General features: G+C 33.9%; 3 protein-coding genes and 1 long non-coding RNA gene across 7 annotated transcripts; all 4 read left to right on the top strand.

The window, feature by feature from the left end:
* The first annotated feature begins 299 nt into the window (after nucleotides 1-299).
* Nucleotides 300-1491, top strand: LOC123212687. The gene is made up of 2 exons (XR_006501599.1): nucleotides 300-611; nucleotides 875-1491. It is a non-coding gene; the product is annotated as an uncharacterized LOC123212687 (long non-coding RNA).
* A 632-nt stretch (nucleotides 1492-2123) lies between these two features.
* On the top strand, nucleotides 2124-5755 carry LOC123213378 (polygalacturonase At1g48100-like). Of its 2 annotated transcripts, none has more exons than XM_044632806.1 (7): nucleotides 2124-2555; nucleotides 2991-3122; nucleotides 3278-3505; nucleotides 3597-3641; nucleotides 3736-3943; nucleotides 4616-4806; nucleotides 5117-5755. In XM_044632806.1, exons 1-7 carry the CDS (start codon nucleotides 2184-2186, stop codon nucleotides 5507-5509), a joined length of 1569 nt encoding a protein of 522 aa, XP_044488741.1. In that variant the 5' UTR covers nucleotides 2124-2183; the 3' UTR covers nucleotides 5510-5755. The 2 variants fall into 2 exon arrangements, with proteins under 2 accessions (XP_044488741.1, XP_044488742.1); XM_044632807.1 differs by lacking the exon at nucleotides 2124-2555 and adding an exon at nucleotides 2799-2916.
* Nucleotides 5756-7378: 1623 nt separating this feature from the next.
* Nucleotides 7379-11072, top strand: LOC123213369 (1,4-dihydroxy-2-naphthoyl-CoA synthase, peroxisomal-like). Of its 3 annotated transcripts, XM_044632794.1 has the most exons (9): nucleotides 7379-7861; nucleotides 7970-8092; nucleotides 9200-9301; nucleotides 9561-9599; nucleotides 9806-9904; nucleotides 10010-10057; nucleotides 10273-10368; nucleotides 10515-10637; nucleotides 10786-11072. In XM_044632794.1, the coding sequence occupies exons 1-9, from the start codon at nucleotides 7604-7606 to the stop codon at nucleotides 10900-10902; spliced, it is 1005 nt and encodes a 334-aa protein (XP_044488729.1). In that variant the 5' UTR covers nucleotides 7379-7603; the 3' UTR covers nucleotides 10903-11072. The 3 variants fall into 3 exon arrangements, with proteins under 3 accessions (XP_044488729.1, XP_044488730.1, XP_044488731.1); XM_044632795.1 differs by lacking the exon at nucleotides 9200-9301; XM_044632796.1 differs by lacking the exons at nucleotides 9200-9301; nucleotides 9561-9599.
* An 879-nt stretch (nucleotides 11073-11951) lies between these two features.
* LOC123213090 (phosphatidylinositol 3-kinase, root isoform-like) lies at nucleotides 11952-19452 on the top strand. The gene is made up of 18 exons (XM_044632449.1): nucleotides 11952-12189; nucleotides 12319-12415; nucleotides 12589-12685; nucleotides 12863-13021; nucleotides 13132-13341; nucleotides 13540-13718; nucleotides 14230-14377; nucleotides 14836-14931; nucleotides 16172-16307; nucleotides 16459-16580; nucleotides 17016-17210; nucleotides 17353-17523; nucleotides 17696-17833; nucleotides 18168-18322; nucleotides 18438-18581; nucleotides 18704-18842; nucleotides 18919-19112; nucleotides 19260-19452. The coding sequence occupies exons 1-17, from the start codon at nucleotides 12078-12080 to the stop codon at nucleotides 19054-19056; spliced, it is 2436 nt and encodes an 811-aa protein (XP_044488384.1). The 5' UTR covers nucleotides 11952-12077; the 3' UTR covers nucleotides 19057-19112; nucleotides 19260-19452.
* Nucleotides 19453-20551: the final 1099 nt, after the last annotated feature.

A 20551-nucleotide genomic window follows, 5' to 3' on the forward strand; every position in this document is an offset into this window, starting at 1 on the left:
AGTAGGAATAAAAATGAAGAAAACTCACTGATGGATTCACATGCACAACAACTAACTGGCTAACTATAACCAGCAATAATAATAATTACTGTTTTTTTTTTTTCCTGTAATTCAAATCCGGCCTATATTAATTGGACAGATAAACTTACAATATATTGATGAAAATACAATCACTATATTAAATAAGTCAAAAATTTATAACGTATTAAAAATTCAAATTTAAAGTTTCTTTTTGGAATATGTAAAATTTCTTCAATTTTGCTAACTTTTGGGTTATAATATGTGAACTTGCTCTTTTCTGAAATAATTATTGTTAAAGCTAAAGTGATTGTATGTCGAGAATCAGATCTAAATTTGCATCCTTTATTTATTCTATCCAGAATGAACTTTGAATGACGGTCTTTTCTTATGGAGACTGCAGATTTTTAATAAGTCAAAATACAGCATGAAGATTGATGCCCGGGTTGGTTGGCAAATGATTCACCTAAATTAATAATGGAGCAGAGAAACCCTAATAATCATCTCTCCAACTCTAACGCATGGGGTTCACGAGATGAAGAACTCAAAGTTCACGAGCTTGCTTGTATCCACTAAAAGACGGCTACAAGAAGGTCCTACTCATCTTCATCCTTTCCAAAAGTAACATAAAAAAAAAACCTAAATTAATGTTTGTGATTCTTATTTTCCTTTTCATTTTTTATACGTATGTGGCCTTTGTTTATAATCTCCTCAGGTATGGGAGATTAACTTATTTCATAATTTTCTTATCATTTGCTTAAATTAACCCAGAAAACTCTAGCTGGGAATTCATTATTAGGAAGATTATTGTCTTATCTTACTGTATAATATATACATATACATACATATATAGCAGCTGGTAGATAACTACGACAGAGATTGAACAAAGAATATGCCTAACTACCTGCTGCAACATAGCACATGAACTAGAAAGAGATGCTTGGAAGATGGACAAAGGCAAATCTTTAAAGAAGAAAGAGACTTGAGGGAAGAGGTCAAAGACTCTCAGATAAACATTATATTAATTTATTTGGTGGGTGATACTGGCCATGAATGCCATCTCTGTAAATGTGGTGGAGACAAATTTTCTCAAGGAGAGCCACGTACCTCACATCTAATATTCTACAGATTCTCAGTAAACAAACAGAACAACTCTGATGTAAAATATTCTCATCTCAACTGGTTTTCAATCATTTTCACTCAGAGATGATTATATTTACTTCATTTGTTCTTGTTTTGTTTCAAACCATTATTTCATTCAAAATAATAATAACAATAATGAACCATTTCATTGGATCCTGGGGTGGCCACATCAAATCCATTTTATCTGATCATAATCTTGTATTTCTGAAAATCTCAGATACAAATTGTACGGTTGCTTGTACTTGTTTTATTAGTCTAATAAAATAACTTTAGATGATCGAAAACTGTGGGCGTATAGTGGTTTTTCAGCAGTTTCTGTCTGACAACATATTTTATACATGCATATGACTCTACAGTAAATCTCTCTTGTCCGTGTGACTTCAAATGCAGATTTTTTTACGTATCAGAAGAGTCAGGTTTCAAATTCAATAGTGAAAATTTAGATTAAATTCATCAAAACTGATCAAAATTTCACCAAAAAGCAGAGAAAATCTATACATAGAAAAGGGACCATCGACATATGTTATTCTCCTGCAGAGCAAATTTGATTTAAGATGAGAAAGGTTAGCCATCGTTTGTGGATTATGAAGACAAAGCACAAAAACGGAGCCCGTGAAGGTTTGCATGTGATCATAAGGAGCTGTTATAATCAGTGCCATTGACACCATGTAGACCCACTCACGTGTGCCTTTTTGCCTTTTACATTATTTTCTGAATTTATATTAAAATATTGAACCAATTGAGAAGAAGGCCACAGAGATCTCCAAGAAAGCAAACGACACAATAACAACCAATATAACTGTAATAAAGGAAAAGCTTTACATGCAGCAACATTGTGACATGTGGCAAAAGATGGGCCCTGTGATCAGACCTAAAGTAATCACAACTAGAATGAAACATAAATGCATAGCATTATCAAAAGCAATTTCTGATTACAACTGTTTATTCTTTTGCCCCCTCTGCCTATATAAGTATATTTTGCCCAACTGAATTTTGAAAGCCTCTCTTTCTGCATTAAAAAAATGAGAGGATTCAGTCGCAGAGGGCTCGCATTTGTGATCCTTATTGTGATTCTTTTATGGTGTTCAAGTTTTGAGAGCTGCAATGCCAGAAGAGGCAGGCATTGGAGGAAGAGTCGAAGCTTTGCAGCTTCTTTGTCCGAAAACAGAGGAAGAACAACTCATCATTCTAGTCACGGTAGCCACAATTACAAACCAAAACCAAAACAGCCGTCTCATAAATCTCCGGTACCTTCACCTCCGGTAGTTACTAAGCCAGGACATGATATTCCGCCGCCAAGTCCGCCGCAGAAAGGCTACGGCGGCAGCCATTCTGTAGTGTTTGACGTGATAGATTTTGGCGCTAAGGGTGATGGAATTACTGACGACACCAAGGTACAAACATTTTGTAATTAAAAATTCAAAATGCAGAGCTCCAAACATTTCTTATTTTTCATTTTGAAATTCATTAAGTTTAATGCATAATATAATATGGTCAACAATAACTAAATTTGACATATGTTAATAATTTTTATTTTAATTATCTTACTTTATTCTTAATTAAAAAATTTAATAACACATAAATAGTTTTATTGTAAAAGTAAATAACTAAGTATGAGTGAAAAGGCAACTCAGCACACAATACAACAGTGGTCCCTCCTCTCCTGATAAAATTTGATTCTCTTTAATGCAGAGTATTTTATCCACAGCACCAACCATAATTGAATATGGTTTTCAGCCAGTGAAGGCACCAACTGTAATTCTATGAATGAAATTAATTTTCGTATTCAAATTTAACTTTTTCATTGTATATCACGTGATGTGATGCAGGCGTTTGAAGCTGCTTGGGCAGCTGCGTGTAAAGTTGAAGCATCAACAGTTAATGTTCCGGCGCAATTTGTATTTCTTGTGGGACCTATTTCATTCTCCGGTCCCTACTGTCAGCGTAACATTTTATTTCAGGTAATTTGCAGAATTTTCTCCGGGAATTTATTACAATGAAATCTGCTTCTCTGTTGTGGATGTGGGTGTCGATTAGTATATAATTTTTCAGAACTTTCAGTGACTAATTTACCCAAAAATCATTAAAGAGATTCTGTTTGATTAATTTTGGTCAGCTGGATGGGAAGATCATTGCTCCCACAAGCTACAAAGATTGGGGGAAAGGTCTATTATGGTGGATTGAATTTTCAAAGCTGAGTGGGATTACGATTCAAGGAAAGGGCGTAATCGATGGAAGAGGCTCTGTCTGGTGGCAGGGCTCGCCTTATGATGATCCAATCGATGATGAAACCAAACTCATTATCCCATTAAACAGTACTGTAAATGAGAGGCCGCCGATGCCGGTAACAATTAACTCCAGCCATAATTTTTTTAAATTTAATATGCAATATGTCCAGCAACTAATCTTCATTTCTCATTGAAATTGTGTGGTAGATAAGAAGTGAACTGTTTGGGAAAATGCCAAGCATAAAGCCAACTGTAAGGACCACTTAGTAACACTGAAATTTTTGCTGAATTTGTTGACCATGCAGCTATTGAAGATGATTTGTTGTTTGGTTTTGTCTTGTAATAGGCACTGAGGTTCTACGGGAGTTTCAATGCAACTGTGACTGGCATAACGATTCAAAACAGCCCACAATGCCACCTCAAGTTTGATAACTGCATGGGAGTTGTGGTGCATGATGTTAGCATTTCATCTCCAGGAGACAGTCCCAACACCGATGGAATCCACCTCCAGAACTCCAAATATGTGCTAATTCATAGCAGCAGTCTTGCTTGTGGTAATTTTTTACACAAATTTAATAACATTGCTTTTCCATCACACACTCAACTTTAAAATTGCGGGCTGCAGCTTGAACTTGACCTCGAAGTCAAAATTGAGTTTATTTTTGTTTCTTTGGGATGAGAAATTTTCAATATACAAAATAGTGTTGCATAATTGTTAGACCTTAGTTTAGGATCCTTAAAATTCAAGACCATTGGTAATTTTATCCCCGTGGCAAAGGCTATCTACAAAATTCAGGGGAAAAAAAAAAGAAAAAAACATTCAGCCACTAGTTATTGGTTGCCTGTCATATATTGCAAGACTGTCAAGGGATGGACCAATTTGGGATGAGCTTTTCAGCGTCATGTTGTTGTATTCCTTCCAAGTTTGCTTTTGTCTTCATCTGTGACATGATCTTCTGTCTCTATCTTCTTGTCTTGTCCAGTTCTGCTTAAGTGAAATCCTAATGCCTTTCAATGTATTGCATGTGTAAAATTGGAAGCTTAATTCTGGCATACATACAGCAAGCAGGATAGAGAATTAGCTCAAAGTCAACTAAAGCCAGTTAGTATGATATAGATAGCACGATGTGATTCCAATCTTGAATTCACATCACATTTTAATAGAGAAAGATCCATATGTTGTGTTTAGGCTAAAATAAGCTTGTTAAATGTTCTGGTTTTTGCAGGAGATGACTGTGTATCTATCCAAACCGGATGCTCAAATGTGTATGTGCACAATGTGAATTGTGGTCCAGGACATGGAATCAGCATTGGAAGTCTGGGGAAAGATAACACCAAAGCTTGTGTCTCAAACATCACCGTTCGAGATGTTATCATGCACAACACAATGTATGGTGCCAGAATCAAGACATGGCAGGTATTGACACAACTTGCAATCTCAGGTTCCATAAGAAAATTCTTCTAGTTGTAAGCATCTCATAAAGCAAATCCTTAATGGCAAGCTAACAAGGAACTCCGAATGTTTAAAATAATGGAACTGAGACTCAGAGTGATGGTTTAGATGAACATAGGATTAGGGGTGATTAACTAGCGAGTAATGCCTTGTTGACTGGATTGAGAGTTAAATTAACATGAAAGTAAATATAGACATGAATTCTGACATTTTTACAACACTTTCAAGCTATTTATTGTATTTTCTCTTAGAAGTTGGAATTTCACATTTGCAGGGTGGATCAGGCTCTGTGCAAGGGGTACTTTTCTCAAACATACAAGTCTCCGAGGTCCAACTTCCAATTATTATCGATCAATTCTACTGTGACAAAAGCATATGCAAGAACCAAACATCTGCTGTGTCTCTATCAGGAATCACTTACGAAAGAATCAAAGGGACATACACAGTAAAACCTGTTCATTTTGCCTGCAGTGACAGCCTACCATGTATTGATGTTACTCTATCTTTCATACAGCTAAAACCACAGCAAGAAAAGTACCACATGTATGATCCCTTCTGCTGGCAGACTTTTGGATTATTAACCACCCCTATTGTCCCCCCAGTCGCCTGTTTACAGATTGGCAAGCCATCGAGCAACCGGCCTCAGTCAGATCACGATGTATGCTGAACATAGACCAAGAGTAATCAACTATGGTGTACTAATTTGTGCGGTAGGCATGATTGCTGCCCCTCTCACACCTTCAGTTAATTAGATAAAGGGAGTATATTTAGGCAGTTTAGTTTATAGAATTTCTTCTTTTTCACTTGGTTTAAATTGGTCTTCAAAGTGTGAGCGAGGCTACACTATATATAAGGTGCTAGTAAGATATATAATTTACAGTTGCTTTATTACTCTAGTATTTCACATTTTAAATGTCTCCTCTCTTATATTTTCCTTTCACTCTCCTTCTCTTCCTCTCTTTTATTTCTTTCTCCTGTTCCTTAGATTTTTCAATACATATTTAATTTAACAATTATAAAATTAATTTTTATTACTTTCTTGAGGTACAACATAATTATCACACTAGTTTAAAAGACAAAAATAATTATAAAATCATGTTAGCTAACTCCATTAGTCTTAACACAAAAACAGTTGAATTACATCTCCCTTCTATCAATACAAGATTACAATGTATTGTATTAATTTTATTCAATTATTTTATTACTAAATTATATAGTTTAATGTGTTTAAGACATTGAATAAAACATAACCGATTTTTGTTACCTTGATGTTTCAAAAATTTCCAAAATATCAACCTTCGATTAAGTTTTGTAACTTCTGTTACAACTTTCGTCATATAATAAAATGTGAAGTGACTTTCATACTATCTTACTCTCTAACCTTAGGAGTTGACTTCGGATTTCTTTTAAATTTCTTTTTTTTTTTAAGCTTCTTATTATTCCTCTCTTCTTTCGCTTAGTCTAGTTACTCTTATGCAAAGATAGAGTTAGCAATGAAACTGAGTTGATTAATGATTAGTTTGAATTCAACTTAATTAATTTTAGATAGAATTCAAAATAAGTTTGATTGATTTAAATTCAACTTAAAAATTATTTTTAATTCTTATATTTTAAAATTATTACTAAATCTCATCATTTATATATTTATCAATTATTTTTATATTTAAATTAAATAAATAAAAATTTTAAAGTGTTAATATAAAATTTAAAATTTTTAAAGGTTTGTTTATATTTTACTCAATTTAAACTATAAGTTTAAAAGTTCACAAATTGTACTATCGTTACACTAGAGCTCATCTCGACTTATACGTTTAGCTCAACCTTATCCACACTCAAAATTAGAAATCTCATTAAAATATATTTGGTTTTGAGTAAAGATATATATACCTATAATAAATATTAATGATCATATTTATTATATTATTAAATATTTTTTTATTTTTAATTTAAAATTATAAATTATATGATATATTATCATTAATATTTAAATTAATATTTATTATATTATTTTTACTCAACATTGCCTGACCTTTCACGATTCCATAAGCTCTATTGTCTTTCAAATTAGCGAGGGGTGAGAATGTTGAGTATTGTGGACGGCCAAAGTCCTATCGCCATTCTCTGCGAGAGGACTCAAAGGAGGGTGGCAGCTGCTGAGATCAATTTCTTAATATTGAGTATTTTACTTGATTTTCTTCTTTGTTTATTATTTTCTTTCGTATAACCAATTGGAATATGGGAATTTTTTGTAAGCCTGGTACATGTAATAATTTAGAAGCCTGGGCAGTGACAACGACGCGCTGAAAATTCTGGGTTTACTTTTTCTTTTGCTTTTTAGGGTTTTTAATTGTTTTTTTTTTTATTGGGTAGTGATTGAAAGTACAAATATATCCCTGGTCATAACAGAAATAGTAAACGGCATCTGTTTAGGGATGGTTACTCGACCAAAATTTGAAACTGAGGGTTATTTTAATAGTAACTCAGCATGGACCTGTCAGTGGTTGGTAATTAACGTAGATTTAAATTAGTCCTATTTCAGTCCATTTTGGGACGCAGACACAGATCTCTGCTTCCCCTTATCTTATCCTTGTGGCTGGAAACTCAGAAACAATGAAAAATAAAATAAACATGAAACATCTTCGACTTCAGTAATCAAATTCAATACTGCAAGCCCTCTCTATCATTTTCAAAAGCATTCAAGGAAATAAATTAAGCTTTCACCCAACTATCCTAGTTTAATTTTTCTCACCTTTCAAATCCTATGGCACAAGTTTCGGAGAAGGAGCTGAATTCAATGAGAAGGAGAGCGGCCACTGTTGCCAACCATCTTGTTCCAGTTATTTCAAGTTCTGATTGCCAGTATATTGTGTTGAATGATGCGTCAATGAATGATAGTTATCACCGGATACATGGTGAAGTTCCGACACATAAAGTCGTTTGGAGAAATGAATGCGATGAGTCCGGCAAGAAATTCACTGACATTATCTATAAGAAAGCTGTTGGTGAAGGCATTGCCAAGGTAAGGTCGTAGATAAGTTTTTGGGGACTTATGAGCAGTAAGTGTGTTGTAATTAACTTAAAACAGTTTATTAATTACTGTTTTTTTTTTTTTTTTGGTGTTTATAAGATTACGATTAATAGGCCAGAGAGAAGAAATGCTTTTCGGCCACAGACAATTAAAGAGCTTATTTGGGCATTTAACGATGCTAGAGATGATAGTTCAATTGGAGTCATTATTCTTACTGGGCAGGTAATGCTCATTGCTTATATATTCACTTGTTGTAAGCCTAACTTGTATTTGAATTATGCTTCCGGCTATTTGCATTTATATTCGCCTACTCTTTGTAAAGTTGTAAAGTAATTAGTAAATGTTCAAAGCTCTATTCTCTGTATATATTAAAAGTACATTTTTTTCCCATGTTAGGATTTGAAATTCTTGGCTCTTGCATTGTCAAATGGAAAATCTAATTTAGGAATTGATTGTATGTTTTGCATTTTCCAAGTGAAGTTGCGGATATGTATACCAGGTATCAATGAAACCGCAACCATCTGAACAGCGGTTTCATATTTCTAGATAGGCCAGATGACTATTTTCCACCCAAGATTTGATGCAAACCCAATTTTCCACCCGCTAACTATTCAAAATCCAAATACCTACTCTTCTGTTAAATTTTACTGATACTTTCAGGGATAAAATTGTCATTTAAAAATTTTATTTAAACTCATGTTTTCAGATTCCCTTAAAATTTTTAAATGTTTATTTTTCCCCCAACCTCATATTTTTCAGCTTTAAAAATTGATCTCCCCCCAAGTCTAGGATTTTAAACTCTCATCTTTTTCCCATTATAGCCAGCCCCCAAATTTTTATAAAATTTCAATTGCACCCCAGTCTTCTTCTTTCCAATGATGATTCGCTGCCATTAGTTGTCAGTCTCTCCCTCCCATCTTGCTGGTCGCTCTCTCTTCCCACTCCGGCTGTCTTCTTCGGAGATAAAAACCGTTCATAAGGTAGGGAGAGTGGCTAGGAGGGAGAGAGTCATCGGCCAAAAATAGCTAATGGTCATCGAAGATCAAATCTGGAAACTAAAGGAAAGAGAAAGGGTAAAATTAAAACTTTAGGATAATTCTAAAATATGAGTTTAAACAAAATTTCTAAATGACGATCTTACCTCTAACAGTAAAAGTGAAATTTAATATACATGTGGGTATTTGGATTTTCAATAGTTGGTGAGTGAAAAGCTAAGTTTGCATCAAACCGTGCATGGGAAATAGTCTTTTAGCCTTCTAGATAATTGTTTTCTGTTTCTATGGAAGCCTATATTGATTCATAATTATTCAAAAAAAAATGTTATTGTAGGGAACCAAGGCATTTTCTAGTGGTGGTGACCAGGCTTTGAGAAACACAGATGGTTATGCTGATTATGAAAATTTTGGTCGTCTTAATGTCTTGGATTTGCAGGTATTAAATTTACTCTTATAAAACTTGACCTCGCTCCCAACCAAAATTTGGTGGATGGTTGCTTGAACTACTTCACCATCCCAATAGGCATCATTTTTCCTTTTAGTGTAATTAAATGCTACCTCTATCGATTGTTAGCACTTCATCACCTTCTAGTCTAGGGAATGAGGATGCCTCTGCATTCCATGTATCTCTTTTCCTCTCTTTTTTCAATTTTAGTTAATCATATTATGTTACTTCATCCTTGATCATGATGCAGGTACAAATTCGGCGTCTTCCTAAACCTGTAATTGCAATGGTATACCTTCTAAATTCCCCACACAAATGATCTCACAGATTCTCTGTGGTAATTAGATGTGTAAATAAGAGTTCTTGGACACTAATGAGCTCTATTTGGTTTCAGGACGCATGTATGTTTGTCCACAGTTCTTTTACCATGGGTTTGAATCTGTTTGAAAATCACCAATTTCCTAATTGTTTGTTATCATGAAAATCCTGAACCAGGTTGCAGGTTATGCTGTTGGAGGAGGCCATGTGCTTCACATGGTTTGTGATCTCACCATTGCAGCAGACAATGCTATTTTTGGCCAAACTGGTCCAAAGGTGCTTAGACCTTATAAAAAAATAGCAAGATTTGCAGGAGATGTCCTGCTAACTGAGTTCAATAATGTTGATACTGCAATCACATTGGTTTTGTGCATATGGCAGGTGGGAAGTTTTGATGCTGGTTATGGAAGTTCCATCATGTCTCGCTTGGTAAGTCCTAGAGATAAGCGCATCTGTGATATTGTGTTGGTGCTCATATCAAGTAACATTCTATTATGCTGAAAATCCTAATGTCATTTCTTCTTTGTGTTGTAAGTGGTTGATCGGTCAACAGTGTACTTCAATATGTGAAATTTCTAGAGCAGAATATATTTGAAAGTTCTCATTTTTCTTGGTTTGGACATGGTTTTATTTTTGGTTCACAGGTTGGACCTAAAAAGGCACGTGAAATGTGGTTTTTAGCAAGATTATACACAGCTGCTGAAGCTGAGAAAATGGGACTTGTCAACACTGTTGTACCTGTGAGTTCGTTTGTGATACAATTTGTGTTCTCAACATAATGCTTATCTTCCCTTGCATCCCTATTCTTTTCCATTGGTGATCGTTTACTTTACAATTCAGTGGTTAAAGTCACTTTGATGGATGAATTTTCCATTTGTTTGTCCAGCTTGAGAATTTAGAAAGTGAAACCATTAAATGGTGCAGAGAGATCCTAAGGAATAGCCCAACCGCTATTAGAGTTCTCAAATCAGCTTTAAATGCAGTTGATGATGGCCATACTGGACTCCAGGTATCTTTAACGCATTGATGTCCTGAATGATATTTTATCCCTTATCCAAAGAGGTTGCAAAATGTGGAAGAAGAAATTAAGCAGTGACATCCTTTATTTCCCAAGACCTAGAGTCATTTACATTGCTTTCATATCGAATGCATTGCAGGCACTTGGAGGAGATGCCACACTCTTATTTTATGGCACCGAGGAAGGAAATGAGGGAAAAACAGCGTATGTGGATCGCAGGCCCCCAGATTTCTCAAAATTTCCTCGACGACCTTAATCTTGAGTTACTCTATCTTCTTAGTTCATCATTGACATAGACTTACTTGGCTGCCGCGCCTGTGGCTAATAATGGAGAAAAAATTGAGTACCTTGAATAACGTGCAGTGCACATTACAGTCTTGTTAGGAATAATGTTTTGTCAATAAAGTCTCACAGTTGGCTGTACCATTCTAAAATTCATCTCTAAGTATAACAAAAGGTAAATAATATTATTTTATATATATACACTTTTATATGTATAAATAAATACACCTATAATATATCATTATATAATTAAATTATATTTTATCATCAATTTAAAATTATTTAATTACATTATGATATTTTATATATATATATATATATTTCAAAATAAATACATATAATTTTATTAAAAAAAAGTCATTACAATATTACTAATCAAATGCTTAATTACAAAAGTAAATAAAAAAAAATTAAGGCAAACGACTATTTATTTTCCACCTTAGCTCACATGAAATATGTCTAAACAACAAATGCTCACCTTTAAAATTAAAAAATAATATTTTTTTATCTTATATAAAAAAGTTAAATGTAAAAGATATTTTCACCATACTATAAAATATTTAAAAATTATTAAAATAATATAACTTACATTATTATTTTTAAAAAAATTATTTTCCCTCACTAATAGAGAAATTTATCATTGATCATACTTCAATTGCATGCCGTTTAAAATGAAATAGTAGATGACCAACTTAAATTAGAGCATCAACCCCTTTTGAATAAGTTTAAATAATAAATTTATCAATAATATTATATATAAAAAATTTTGTATCTGAATAATAATATATTATTATATAATTAAATATTATTTTATTTTTAAATTTTAATTACTTAATTATATAATTACATATTATTTATATGTTCTAATCCTATACACTTGAGTAAAATTTGGATTTAAATTTAAGCGCGCTTGACCGTAGGTTTTGTAGATGGAGCCAGATCCGTCATCGGTCTTCAATTGGCCCACAACTGCCACGTGGCACTCCTATAAAGTCCGGTTTACTCTTTTCTCTGAAAACAGAACAGTTGATTTCAGTTTGTGTCTTCTACGCTTGCTTGCCTGGAACTTCAATTCGACATCTCAGTGTTTCGAAACCCTAAATTAAATTAAGAAAAGTACAGAGCTCGTAAACTGCAGAGTAATAATCCATGGGTGGTAACGAGTTCCGGTTCTTCTTGTCGTGTGACATCAATCTCCCTGTGACATTTCGAGTCGAGAGATTAGAAGGAAATCTCCCTTCTTTCAATTCTTCCAATTCGGGTATCTTTCCACATCCTTAACTAAATTTAAATTATGATTTAATTTGACGAAGTATTTATTTCCGACATTCGTTTGCGAAATTTCCCAATTGATTGTTAGTAATTTTTTTTATTTTGAGCAATTATTCAGGAATTGATTCCACTGCTGAAGGGAGAAGACCAGAGTTGTATGTGGAGTGTGCATTGTACATTGATGGTGCTTCCTTTGGCCTTCCAACAAGAACAAGGTTTCACCACTTCATTCAATTCAAGTTTTTGAAGAATTTGCTGATGCCAAATCAAAACCCAAGTTGGATTTAATCTCCCGTGTCATATTTACACACTCATTTACTTTTCTATTCCTTATCATGTTTTTGGTTTCCTATACCGGGGATACTTCAGTGATTCTTTTTTATGACAGGTTGGAATCTATGGGACCTTTCTATTGCTGGAATGAACTTATTACCTTGAGTACTAAATATCGGGACTTAACTGAACACTCCCAACTTGCTTTAACAGTGAGTTAGAAATTTATGCCTATCTCTTTTCAATTGATTTTATTTGTAAGAGTTAAATTATGGGTTTTGGAGAGGAGCGCATTGTGTTAAGCTGTGGTCTGGTTGGATTTAGTGGGAATTTTTTGACATTTGTAGGAGCTGATATTACATTCATTGTTGATCTCCTTGGAAATTCAGGTTTGGGATGTTTCATGTGAGAAAGAAAACGGATTGGTTGGTGGGGCTACCATACTTCTCTTTAACAACAAAAAGCAACTTAAAACGGGGAAGCAAAAGCTTAGGCTTTGGCAAGGAAAAGAGGCAGATGGATCATTGCCAACAGCTACACCGGGAAAGGTTCCTGATCATCAATTAATAAAATTATGGAACTAATATTTTAAACTTTCATTATTACTTTATATGACATAGCTAATCTTGATACTAAACTGCATTTTATCCTTCCATAGGTCCCCAGGAATGAGCGTGGAGAGTTGGAGCGCTTGGAAAAGCTTGTAAATAAGTATGAACATGGGCAGATTCAACATGTTGATTGGCTGGACCGTCTCACATTCAGAGCTATGGAGAGAATCAAGGAGCATGAAAGCTGTAGAAATGGAAATTCTTACTTATATTTGGTTGTTGATTTCTGTGGTTTTGAACACCGAGTTGTTTTCCAGGTAGTTCGATTGATTTTATTTTCTCTTTGTTGCTCTCTTTTTCTTCTTCTTCTATTTTTAGTTCCTTTTCATTTCCCTAATCATGTATATCCTTTTGTCTTATCAACCATTATTTTTTCATATGCACATGTTAAGAGTATTAAAAATTGATTGACATATATATTGAAGTGGTGGTACTTCTTATTGTTTGAAATGTAGGAATCAGGAGCAAATTTCTTACTGCCACCTTCCATAACTTCAACAAATGAGCTTGTTACAGTTTGGGATCCAGAAGTCGGAAAGATGAATCCCTCTGAGCACAAACAACTAAAGCTAGCTCGGAGTTTAACACGCGGTATCATTGATAGGGACCTTAAACCAAGTTCTACTGAACGGAAGTAAGCCTAAAATCCTATTATTGGATATAAAATTCTCATTTCTTAGCTTTAGTGAGAGAAGTTAGTTTATATTATGTTTTCCTTCCACAATTTCCTCCTTCATCAAGCTGTTGCATTTCACTTGCATATAAAATTAGAATTTGGTTGCCATGGCTCATAAATTTTGGAGCTTCTATGCTGAAGTTGAATTTGCATTAAACTTACTTGCTTTATACCAGAACATTCTCATTTTTATTATTAAGTTTAAGAAAATGCCAATTAATGGGGTTTACCCTTCTGCATTGGAAATATATGAGATCCACCAAGAAGTCTCATGTCTTCTTCCAAGTGGATTTAGCTTTCTTTATAGTGACATAACTTTTTGTTCTTTTGGTCTTGACTGCTTATTAGTTCTATGGTTTAATTTATGTTACTTGTGTTCCATATTTTAGCAATGCTTCCCTCCTATGCCTTTATTGCTCAGTTGTTTTGGATCAGGAAGCATATCATTTTTCCTATTTATCTATTGCAGGTCAATACAACGAATTCTAAAATACCCACCTACAAGGACTTTGAGTGGAGATGAAAAACAGCTTCTTTGGAAATTCCGTTTTTCATTAATGTCTGAGAAGAGGGCCCTCACAAAGTTTCTCCGAAGTGTTGAATGGAGCGATGTTCAGGTCAGCATTTTCTGGTTATTGTAACTATTAATGCATCAGCCTCTTAAGTGGAACATTGCTCCTATCTTGCTTTTCTTATTTCGCTTCCCAAATTTCATTGTGTTATGTTAATTCATGAATATTTCAGTATTCTAAACTTAACAAGAATTTGAGTAATTTATATTTTTTTATTTCTATTTTTGGTGAGTTTGGATATTTTAACTTAAATTGTTGACATAAATTTTCAACTGTTGATCCATGCTAAACCAGCAGTTTAAAAGCTGATGAGGTGACAATGAAAATAACCACCTCCATCTTCCATCTAATAGCCATTAGATTGCAATAAACCAATGGTTATGAATTTGTATTTCAATCTAAGTCATAAATTTAAATTAATAGATCCCATGCCATATTTGATATAGTGTCATTTTAGGATGCATTAGCTCACCTTTCTCTATTTTTGCTGATGCAACCCACAGGAAGTGAAGCAGGCATTGGAACTGATGAGTAAGTGGGAAATGATTGACGTCTGTGATGCACTGGAGCTTCTGTCACCTGTTTTTGAAAGTGAAGAGGTAAGTGAATTTCTATGAGAAGTCTTTCATTTTTTTTTCAAAAAAAATATAAATATTTCTACCTAACTGTGGGTACTTGTGTGGGGATTGCTACTACAAAACTATATTTCTGTGTTTTGACCTTGAAGCTTCATGGTCTCAATGGATTTTTGCTTTTGTGATAGATAATTGTTATCTTTAAATTCATCTCATATTTTTTTAATCTTTCATTATAACTTAATTAGAAGAAAAGAAAGATAGTAGTCTAACCTTTTAACCAAAAATTTATAGAGAACCACATGAAGAATAAGATAGATAAAAGAGAAATAGGGGGAAAATAGAAGAATAGATTTGGGAGCACAGCCAAGCAAGTGTGGAAATTCGGAAGAATTAGAGACTTAAAATGAAACCAATTATCCATGGGGTAGAAACTATTGTTCATATATCATAATCAATCAACCACGTCCACAATAACATTGGAAGCCTTTATTTGTAGGCTTAAGAAATTGAGTCCTAGGCCTAATCAAAGCACAAAACAAAACCTAAAAGAACTCATTGATGAAATAGAACTCTAAAAAGCTTTGACAATTAAATCCTTAATATTATTAAACAAAGATAAACATAACCCTAGTCTAATCCTACTCGTACATCAAAAAGTCTTGCTATCTAAGTGCAGGCTTCCCTCTGGTTTAACCAGGGCTGCAGTTGGAGGTGCCTAGACCAGGTAGACCTGTTATATGGAAGTGTGGAAACCAGCAAATCCAGATGCTGAGAGCAATTCTAATCCCAACTTTTTAACAATTTTATAATCAGGGAATAAAATCTGTACTCTGTTCATTTGTGTTGAAGTGTTTGCTTTGTAGAAACGTGCAAGTTTAGGTTATTTTGTGGATGTTGTTCACTTTGAGTGAGTCATCTGTAAGATTTCATCCAAAATTTTAATTTTGTACAGCACTATTGTGCCTGGCTATGTATCTTGCCAGTAAACCTCACTGGGTAGTTTTTACCCATAGTTGGGCATGTGGAGATGAAACTTCAAAACTTGTAATTTGAACTCACATATTTATTTTGGTAGAATATACTAGAAAACCTTCAAAGTTCAGATTGCTTTGGCTCCCTATAAACCTGCTGCTATATATTATTGAGTTTAGACTAATAAATGCTATGCAGTGGGAATTTAGATGTATTATTCATCAAAATAGACAAATTGCACATCCTATAACAGACTGAATAATGAAGAATTGGAATCCCTTTTTAACAGGTCCGTGCTTATGCTGTCAGTATTCTTGAAAGAGCTGACGATGAAGAGCTCCAGTTTTACTTACTGCAACTAGTTCAAGCTCTTCGATTTGAACGCTCGGATAAATCTTGCCTTTCTCAATTTCTTGTACAACGCTGTAGGCACTTTTCAAGTTCAAATGATATTGTGTGTGTATGTGTGCATGTGCACATATAAGTGCATATGCAGTATGTGCTTGTTTAAGGGCTACATTTTATTTATTGTTAAGTTGATTTGGTGGCTTCTGATAATATTCCTGAACTTTACAGCATCAAGCAACATTGAGTTGGCTAGCTTTCTTCGCTGGTATGTTTTTGTTGAATTTCATGACCCCGTCCATGCCAAACGTTTTTATTCCACACATGAGATCCTGGCAGAAAATATGACTAAGGTATAAGTTATCATTCTTGTTTGTCTTATATATAATATGCATTTATTTTGTGAATTTAAATGAGAAAATTCAAATTTTCAGAAAACTTTTGGCTGTTTTGAGTGTCCCAATCCCCTCCCTTACCAACCAAGAATAAAATTATGATAATTTTTCTAAAAGTACAGTGTTCTCCTGGGGTACCCATTTGCATTGAATTTCACCAAGTATGGTTCTGAAGTATAGCAAGAGTGGATAGACAATTGTACAACTTCAGTGTATTACTTTGAGTGCATGAAGCATGCATCCCTTTTATTTAAGAGAATTGCTTTCTCGAAATACAGTGCAATCTAAATGATTCCTCCACAATTTGGATAAAGCATCATACAAATTGCTTCTAAATGATAAGTTGTTTGATACTGAACTTCCTGCTGTTCAATAATTAAATCCACTGTCCAGCAATTGGCGCCTGGTTTGAATGGAGAAGACGGATCTAAATTGTGGCACAGTTTGGTCCGCCAGACAGAGTTGACGGCTCAATTGGGTTCTATATCAAGAGATGTTGGAAATGTACGAGGCAAATACCAGAAGAAAATTGAAAAGCTTAGACAGCTTCTTTCTGGTCTTCTTAGTGAACTTACTTATTTTGAAGAGGTAGTTCTTTAATATGAATTTTCTTGTCAATTGAGCTCTTTATGATCTTCTATGGGTTATTTGATGTTTCACATCTATTCAGTTCTTTGGTCAACTTTCACCAATTGTTTTCTATTGTTCTGTTGGTCTGTTATATTTCCAGCCAATTCGATCTCCACTGGCTCCACATGTCCTTATTACTGGAATTGTGCAATCGGAGTCATCGATATTTAAAAGTGCATTGCATCCTTTGCGTTTGACTTTCAGAACAGAAAATGGTGGAGTTTGCAAGATTATTTTTAAGAAGGGTGATGATATTCGGCAGGATCAATTAGTAAATTTCTAAACTGCTGCAATTCCTTAGAGCAAAATCTTAGTTTTTTCTTTCCATCTAATTTTTCTCTCCCGCTTTTCCTTATTCTATTCCTAACTGGTAATCTGGGTGAGGAAGAAGGTGGATGGAAATCCTATGAAGTTGTTCAAATTTTGATGTTTGGTTATTCTAGGTTGTCCAAATGGTGTCACTCATGGATCGATTGCTTAAGTTGGAAAATCTTGATCTGCACTTAACTCCATATAAGGTGCTTGCAACCGGACAAGATGAGGGCATGCTGGAATTCATACCATCTCGCTCTTTAGCTTTGGTATTATATCTTTTTCTTTGACTGGTCACTTGAAAAGTGAAGTTCATGCATTCAGTTTTTAATCATCATGTTGTTTACCGAGATGTTTGAGTTAAAAATCATTTAGTTAAAGGTGCTTATAAACTTACCCATATTCAATATTCCACCTTTTTTGCTCTCCTACAAGAAACCATAAGTTGCCGTATTAGTTTTCTTTGGAATCTTTTGATTCATTTGTTTTTCTGGTGTGATTCAATTTTCACAATGGCTTCACAAATGTACTTGATAATCTATCTTTTTTTTTTTTCCTAACATATAATTATGCAGTGAGTAAGCATTTTGTTTCCATATTCAGATTCTCTCAGAGCATCGAAGCATTATAAGCTATCTACAAAAGTTTCATCCTGATGAACATGGACCATTTGGAATTACAGCCTTCTGTCTCGAAACATTTATAAAAAGCTGTGCTGGCTATTCTGTTATCACATACATACTGGGTATTGGAGACAGGTAATTCTTTTTCTTGTGTTGCGAACTTATGGCCTTTGGTTAGTAATTGAAATTTTATTGTTTACTGTATATACAAATTGTGCTTCTGAATGAATTAACATGTTTTTGTCTGCAGGCATCTAGATAATCTTCTGCTTAGGGATGATGGACGTCTTTTCCATGTTGATTTTGGTTATATTCTTGGTCGAGATCCCAAGCCATTCCCGCCGCCTATGAAGCTCTGTAAAGAAATGGTTGAGGCTATGGGTGGAGCAGAAAGGTTATTTTCAAACTTTGTTTCACTTTTCATGTTTCTCCTGATTTGCTGGACTATATCAGCACTTGGGAGTTGGGGGAGATATCTTAACATAGATTCCATAAATGATTACTTTGTCCTTGCAGCCAGTATTACACAAGGTTCAAATCCTATTGTTGCGAAGCATACAACATCCTGCGGAAATCTAGTAATCTTATCTTAAATCTGTTTCATCTGTTGGCGGGTTCTAACATAGCTTCTGATCCTGAGAAAGGCATTCTTAAGGTACCAACCATAATGTTTATAATCTGTAGACATGTTTGTGTTTCTTTATATGACTGACGTTGTGTTGTTTTTGTAGCTTCAAGAGAAGTTTCGGTTGGACTTGGATGATGAGGCCTGTGTGCATTTCTTCCAGGATCTCATAAATGAGAGTGTCAGTGCTTTGTTCCCTCAAATGGTTGAAACTATTCATCGGTGGGCTCAATACTGGCGCTGATTAAAGAAATACATTAAGTATATCGTATCGTATCATATGCCATTTTACAGGACCTGGTAAATATTTCTACTATTCTGATTCTGTCAAGGCTCTTGTTTAAATTTGTATTCTGAAATTTAAAATGAGCATACAAACCAGGATCATCATTTATGAAAACTTTCTCAGAAATTTAATTTCCTTTTTATTTTCACTTCTTGTTTCAGTGTGACACTTTCTGAAGAAGTGCGGTGGGCTGAGGGGAAGAAGTATGAAATTTGTAAATTCTGTATATAATTAATTATTGTTAAGCTGTCTGTTGCTTCATTGTGGATTTGGATTAAACATTATGTCAGATTAAGTGTAAATATATGTAAATTTTAGTTTCAGCTTCAATGTATGCCTCTGAAGTTAAACAAATTGTTTCCCTAGGAGTTGGACTGGATTGAACCAGATTAGATTGGGCAATTCAAGTTGTTGGACCGGATAAAATCCGGGTTTATTCATTAGTGATGTCATTATAATGACATCAGAAGAAAAAATCAGTGTAAAAAAAATATTATAGAGATTTGACATTAATTAATTTTACACGTGTGTTTTATCTAACCAAATTTATATTATATATTTTAATAATTACTTATAGCAAGTGTATCTGTCAACATTACTCATTTTCCGTAATAATACAATTCTACATTAATATAGACCCAAAAATAAAAAATAAAAAAACAAATAGATATTAATCTTCCATGTATGATATTAATGATTTTTCTTGTTGGATACTGTGTTTTTCAATATGAATTATACAAATAAAAATGCAAGATAATAAAAATAAAAGTTACAATTAACTCAAGATGAAGAATCTTGGAGTTATAAAAAAAAAAAAGCATAAATTTATATTTAATGGAATTATTTACTACCGTGATGTCCTCAACTATAATTACTTTAATTAATTAGTCTATTTCGTAACCTCTCACATCACAATAACATTATTGAATGGCTCACACACCACCTCGTGTTTTTTAATTTACAAGGCCAAAGGACTATATCCCCCATAAAATATGCTGATTTCTTTAATTTTGAAATTTTATTTATTTATTTTTGATCAATTAAAATCAACAAAACCTTAATCTCTGAAAAGTTAATCTCATTTTCCTCCTAAAAGTTTAAAACTAATAGTTTCTCTTATAAGTTAAATTTTAAAAAATCATTTTTCCCCATAGGATTTAGTTTCAAAACCCTATCACTTTCTCCGACATCATCGTCGACTATCTCTCATTTCTGACAGTTTTCCTTCCTCTGACACTCTGCCTCAACTCTATCTCAAGCCCTTCAGTGTCAAGAGAAATTGTCTTTCCAGATAAAAATGAGATAACTCGTCTTCCTCTAGGAAAATAACTTGTCTTCATTTGAAAAGATGATTTTTCTTTCTAGATGACTTCTCTCGACACCAAAAGGCTTTAGGTGGAGTTGAGGCAAGTATCGGAGAAAGGGAAACTATCGGGAGGGAGAGACGACCGAC

The sequence above is a fragment of the Mangifera indica genome, chromosome 4, assembly GCF_011075055.1.
Source record: "Mangifera indica cultivar Alphonso chromosome 4, CATAS_Mindica_2.1, whole genome shotgun sequence".
Classification (NCBI taxonomy): domain Eukaryota; kingdom Viridiplantae; phylum Streptophyta; class Magnoliopsida; order Sapindales; family Anacardiaceae; genus Mangifera; species Mangifera indica.